Genomic DNA, 6,477 nt, shown 5'->3' with positions numbered 1-6,477 from the left:
TTGACAAATAGAAATAGCAAACTTTTTCAGTCCACAAAGTTGCCTTATAAATATGTTTCAGGGCTTTAATATTCTGTGGATTCCTTTCAAGCGAAACACTTGACAAGGAGACATAACCTCCCAAAAAATGATGATAAGTACAGGTTTGTTATAAGTCACATATACTTCTGTACTAACAAGCCTAAAATGTCACCTCTCAAGTGTGACTGTTTTCTAGCACTAAGTTGCAATATATTTTTAGTAATTTTGAGTGACATGAATATGAAGCATAGTAACTGTCTTCATCCAAAAAAGAAGTGATTAAGGTATTCAAATGTCCTAATTAATAGGTTATCACAATAACACTTTAAACCATTATGAAAGCTTTTTTTTTTTTTTAAAGCTAAGCATATAAGTAATCTAAGATCTAATGGCTCTATACTAAGGCAATGTGCCACCTCACTTTTAGAATTTTTATTGAAATTCATTGACATTTCTCTTTTAAAACTTCCTTTAGTTGAACTAAATTGATAAAATAGCCAAGTTACAAATATCAAATATAAAAGTAAACAATCTTAATTCCACCAGAAATATTTATTTTTCTTTATAGAAACAATGGTTTTCATGAAAGGAAAACAGAAAATTAGATCAATATAGAGGTGTAAGAGTAAATACTAGATATTCTTGGGACACTGCTACGATAATAAACCATTTAAAATATGTTCCATGAAGAACTTGAAATTTTAATAATTCAATGCAATCATGCCAAGTAAAAGTTTTATTAAGGGTTTACATTATTTTTAGAAAAAGCAAAATATTAAATCATATATGATGGTTCTTATTTTTCCTTTTATACCTGATTTGTACTGAGGTATATGTACTGATTTATAGGGGTATCCTGATGCTTTTACATAACATTTTGCTAAATATTAACAACTTAAGCTGTAGTTCCTTTTGAAATTAAAATTCTTTCTAAAACCTAGATACTTTATTGCAACAACTGAGACACTTTGTAAAGTTTTCTGCCAATTAAGAATGTTTCTCTATTCTGTATTTACATATCCTAAAAAACATTTTGCCATAGCTAACAGACTTTTATAATACAAAGCTAAACTACCGGTCTGATATAAAAGTAACACTGTTCATGTGCTCTTACTTTTGCAACACCTTACATTACCTATAAAGTCACAGAGATATTAAAAGAGAATTGGAAAGCTACAGTTCCTTCTGGAGTATAGGCCTGAAATCCCCAAAACAGTTTTAATACGTCAACCTAAATTTACATTATTAAAACAAGATAGAATGTTAGTCATCATGAATTAGTGTTGGTAAGTATGTGTTCTTGAATACTAATGTGATAGCTGAATGATTGTGCTGTATATGCTCCTAATATTCCATATGTCACGATGCTACAATGTTATCTCCAACTTATTGAAATTAAGATAAAGCTAGTGACTTTACAATGCATATTTAGAGGAAATAAAAAATGCAGTGTAATCGCTAGCAAGGTTTCTGAGCAGCTGATGCTAGAAATACAAATTAATATAGAAAAGCAATCCTTTACAGGTGAGAATAAGTCATGCAGTTACTTTGTAAGCGAAAAATCTTGCCTCAATTTGTTTTATTTGAACTGTGCTTCAATAATGTAAAAATAATACCAAATGAATATGGCTTACCAGAAAGAAAAAAAAAATCCTGCTGATAGGTAATATGAAAGGTAACTTTTACAACTAAAGGCAATCCCTTATACCTGAAACAATTTCATCATCATATTTATTTGGCCATTATACCTAGCTTTTAAAATACAAATAACTCAGCAACTCATTTTTCCAGTTTTGTTAAATTAAAGTGCACGTTACTTGCTGAAAATAGCCATATCTAAGTTAATCATACACAGATGCCAAACAAAATATAAACAATAAAAAATGTGTCAGCCAAAAAGCTACAGGACTGTATCCAATCACTGAATAAGCCTTATCATTGTTTTCATCTTCATTCACAATTTATGAATGCCTCGGTCCTTTTCAATCACAATGGCTTCTAATTGTCATACAATTGAAATCTTAATCATTTGTCCATTATAAAAATGCATCATCGTGATATTGGATTTTTTAAAAATTGTAACACACCTAAGACCTGGCGACACTTCTTTAACTGTAGTTTTCTACACCAACGTCCAAGAAAATGGTTATCAATTATCAATGGTGACACTTCCTCCTCAAAGCTGAAGTCAACAGTCCCACACTTTTCGGGGTTTAAAATAATGCTTCAAGTAACAACTCTGGGCTAAGATATTTAATTAGTTCGCCAGTTGGTTAGTTAGCTGGGCAGCGATGAAAACTGCCCCCAGGTAAGTCCGTTCGGTCTCACCAGTTTTGCATTCGACCGTCTGGTTTAAAATTATATAAATTGTGCTCTTAAAAATGCACTAAGCTAGTGTTTTATTTCATAACGTTGTTCCTAAAGTCTTAGGACAATTTTCAAAGTGAATTTTTCAAAAATGACCTTACTTTTCCAGCATTACTTTCTGCCTTCCGAGCTACGCCCAAATATTGTCAAATGAACAGGTCTCCACAAAATGAACATGTTCTAAAGTCTTTAACTTTCACCACGACCAACTAACTCGTGTCAACGTAAAGACTGCCTTTGTGGTGTGGTCACTGGAAACCTCAAAGTGCGGATCACGATGGACCAGAGTTTCAGATCCCCAAATTAAGCAAAGGAATGGGTCTCCGGACCACAACCTCCGACTTGCTTCGTCGCCCGCCCACTGCCTGCAGCGGAGTCCAGAGGCGCCCACAAGGACTCGTGCTAGAGACCCCTCGCCCAAGTTCACTGGCTGTTTATTAGGGCTCAGTCCCCCCGTAAAAGCTCCTCTAAAGCCGGAGTGGGTCTCAGAGCTCCAGCGACCGACAGGGGCGACGGGCATCCTGGGCAGGGGCGCCGCACAGCAGCAGGCACTCGGGGGGCCGCGCAGAGGCCAGCGCTCACGGCCCGGGGCCCTGCCCACCCCCGGCGGCCTCGCCCGGCCCAGCCGCCCAGGCAGCGCGCGGGCGTCCGCTCCCCATGCCCAGGGCGCGGGGCCGGGCGCGCGGGGTGGCCTCGGGCGAGCGGCCGCGCGCCGGCTCCCACGCCGCCCCGCAAATCCCGCCGCAACTCCGGGCCACTTCTGCGAGGGACAGGGGTGTGCGGAGGTTAACTAAAGCCGTTAATTGTCCGCAGACGCGAGCAACAAAACAAAACAAAGGCATTTCGGACTAGAGAGAAAGCTCGAGAGAGCGACCGAGACATGTACCTGAGTGAGACAGATGGGAGAATACATCATGACTTCGCCTTAAAACGCACTTTCCCGGAGATGCCCAAGAAAATCTTCGAGAAGCAAGAATTTCATCTATTCATTTTACAGTCATCTGAGCCCCGCGATGCGATCAATCAGGACGGGGCTCTGCGCTGGATCACCGCAACTTCACAACAAACCCAGTCCTCCTTAAATAGCCAAAGATTCAAGTTCACTCGGCGTGCTAGATTTCCCGGGGTGAAATCCAATCTACACTTTTAACCCTCTTGCAGTCCGAGCGCGCTGGCCCTGCTCGCCGAGGCCGCCGCCGCCGCCGCCGCCGGTGTTGGCTGCTTTTCGCCTGGGTTTGGGGATTTATTTTCTGTTTTGCAGTTGTTGTTGTTGTTGGGGGCTAGGGGGTGCGCGAAGGTTCTGGGTGGGTTGGATTGGGGTAGTGGTTGGTGGTGAAATGCTTTTTTAAAAAAGGCGGGGAGGGGGGCGCAGGAGAGAGCGCGGGAGGGAGAGCGAGGAGAATGTGTCACCGCGCTGGGAAAGTTCAAGGTTACAGCCCCGAGCACTGCGGCAGGATTCCGGAGTGGCGATCGCAGGCGAAACTTTGCCGCGAGCCGACCATGTGTGTGCGCGAGGGGGAGCGTGAGCGAGTGCGCGCGGGGGAGCGTGAGCGAGTGCGCGCGGGTGGCGGGGCGCGCGCGGGAGAGGGCCGGGTGGGGGCGGGGTGGGTGGGGGAGAAGGGAGAGGCCGGGGTGAGGGAGGGGGCTCGGGCGCAGGTCTCCCGGGCGGAAGAGGCTCGCGGCGCGGTCCCCGGCTGCAGCCGCCGCCGCCCGCGTCGGCTCTTCCACGCCCGGCCGCCCGCCCGCCCGCCCGCCTCGCCCCGCGTCTGACCCGGCCGAGCGAGGAGGCTGCTGCTGCTGCCGCCGCTGCCCAGAGCCCAGGGGGATCGGAACGAGCTCCTGAAAAATCCCAAACGATAAATCCCGCTCTCCCGCTCGGCTCCAAACTCCGCTCTTTTCTGCTCTGGGCTCTTTTTTCCCCTCCCTCTCTCGCTTTCTTTCGTTGCAAAACTTGGAAGTTGAAAATTTCACCGGTTCCACCCTCTGGACCCCGCTCGAGCTCTCTCCAAATCAGACTTAAGGATTGTTTTATTATTTAATTACACAATCATCGCTTTACTCCTCCTCCTGCAAACGCGCATTCCTTTTGCACCAGCCTCTCCACACCCCCCGCCCCCCACCTTCCTCCTCCTCCTCTTGCTTCTCTTTCTCTTCTCTCTCTCTCTCCCTCTCATTTGTTAAAGGTCTCATATCGGTGCCACAGAACCATGACTTTTTTTTTTTTTTTCCCAAACTAGATCTTCTTTCCGCCCTTTGGGCAAGTCCTGCAGTCTCCCCACACCACCACACACACATACACACCCCCGAAAACCCGCCCTGGCAGAGGTATTTCTGTGCTCGCTGCGGACTCTTTAAGCCGCGGGAACATCCGAGTGGGAGAAGCACTGAGCCGGTCTGGGCCCGAGAAAGGAACGAATGGAAAATTCCCTCACACCCAGGCCGCCCCGGGGCCCAGGCTGGGGCGCCGACTCTCGCACCCGGGGCGGGCGCGGTCTGCCAAGCCCGCCGGCTGAAGGGAGGAGGGGCAGGCCGAGGAGGCGGGGGCCTGAGCGAACTTCGGCTCAAGTAGTTGGGGAGCGCCGGCGCGGACGGGGGCGGGGGGCGGGGTCCTCCGGGGTCTCCCCAGCGCGGGCCCGCGCCCCGGGGCAGCTCCGCAGAAGCGGCGCGCCGTGCCTCGCCGCGGTTTGCCGCCCTCCTGGGGGTGCCCCGTGCACGTGGCCTCGCTCGGAGCGGGAGGATCGGGCAGAGCTGCCGCCGCCGCCTCCTGCTCCCTCCTCCTTCTCCTCCTTCTCCGCCTCCTCCCGCAGCCCGCTCCGTTCTCCTCCTCCTGCGGCCCCGCTGGCTCGCTCCCAATCCCCACCCCCCGGGGCCCGGGGCGCCGGCGGAAAGCGGCTCCCTCCCCGCCGGGGTGCAGGCAGGGCGGGGCGGCGGCGCGCCCGAAGCTGCGGGGAGGGCGGGCGCGCGCGCGAGCGGGGTGCGTGTGCCGCTACAGCCCTGCAGAGGCGGCCGCGCCTGCCTCGCTCCCGCGCGGAGGGCCCCGCCCCCACCTCGGCCGCGAGCCGCGGGGTCCCGAGTGAATGAACTTGATTTCGGGTATTTGGAGGGAGGCGATTTGCCTTGCACTCTTTCTGTACTCGTGCGCGCGCGCACACTTACACACACACACACCCACACTCTTTCTCTCTCTCCCCGCCCCCCAAATTCCGGTTTTCGGCAAGGGGTGGGTGGGGAAGAGGTGGAAGCAAAGGCTGTCCAGACAATGGAGAGAGGAAAAGTGAGTGCCAGGGGCTCCGCGTCTACCTAGCTAGGGGCTGCCGGGGCGGTCGGGACCAAGAAGGGGACTCGGCTGCCCCAGCGCCAGGGCGGGGCCGCCCCAGCTCCCAACGGTGCTGTTGGGGTCTGGCGGGGCTCTCTGATTCTTCTTCTCTTCCTCTCTCCCGGTTTTCTTCCTCAACTTTCTCCTTTCTCTCGCTCTCCCGCTTCTGCCCACCGTCCCCCCCTTCCCGTCCCCCCAGCGGACCTGAAGGAACCAGTGACTTTTTCCTTCACCAAGTGGGAGTTATCCACATCAAGCATTTCACAACGACACATCAAGAAAAGTAGGCAGGTTCAAGTCAACCATGAAATGGTCACTTTTTAACCCCGTCCTGTCCTCATTAGGGAAATGCTCAAACACAGTCCGTTTTCAAAGAGCGCTCTTAATGAGGCCAGCTTGCCAAGTCTACCAGCTGCAGCCCCCGTAAACCCAGAGCCCAAAGAAGAAAGGCGCTGGGGGGTGGGGAATTGAGGAGGCCGGAGAGAGGGGGAGCGGTGGGTCTGGGAAGACAGGTAAAGTCGGGGAAATTTCGAGAACTCCCCCGAGTTAACCCTTCAGGGCACACACCACTAGGAGGAGCCTCCCTGCTCCCCCCACCCCACCCCCAGGCAAATCCTCTAGTCAGCGTTCTGACAACGTTAATTTCCTTTGTGTGGGTCATTTCTTCTTTTTGAAAAGCCAGGATAAAGTTGACAGTCTTTATAGATGAAAGGAGGGAGGTGACAGTCGGGATTAATCCAAATAAATACTCATTTCTCCCTCAGAAATTTTTA

The 6,477-nt window shown here is 50.1% G+C and overlaps 1 protein-coding gene across 6 annotated transcripts in view; it reads right to left on the bottom strand.

Moving 5' to 3' along the window:
* The window catches only part of NFIB (nuclear factor I B), a 225,941-nt gene extending 222,050 nt beyond the window's left edge, over nt 1–3,891 (bottom strand). Inside the window, exon 1 of one of the 6 annotated variants that reach the window (XM_032880572.1) lies at nt 3,275–3,891. In XM_032880572.1, coding sequence (XP_032736463.1) covers nt 3,275–3,304 — 30 coding nt within the window. In that variant the 5' untranslated portion in view covers nt 3,305–3,891. The remainder of the gene's footprint in view (nt 1–3,274) is intronic. The other 5 variants (XM_032880571.1, XM_032880573.1, XM_032880574.1 and 2 more) reach the window with 5 other exon arrangements.
* Between the last annotated feature and the right edge of the window lie 2,586 nt (nt 3,892–6,477).

The sequence above is a fragment of the Lontra canadensis genome, unplaced genomic scaffold (assembly GCF_010015895.1).
Source record: "Lontra canadensis isolate GAN:19392208 unplaced genomic scaffold, GSC_riverotter_1.0 scaffold70, whole genome shotgun sequence".
Taxonomy (NCBI): domain Eukaryota; kingdom Metazoa; phylum Chordata; class Mammalia; order Carnivora; family Mustelidae; genus Lontra; species Lontra canadensis.
This window is presented reverse-complemented; position numbering and strand designations above follow the sequence as displayed.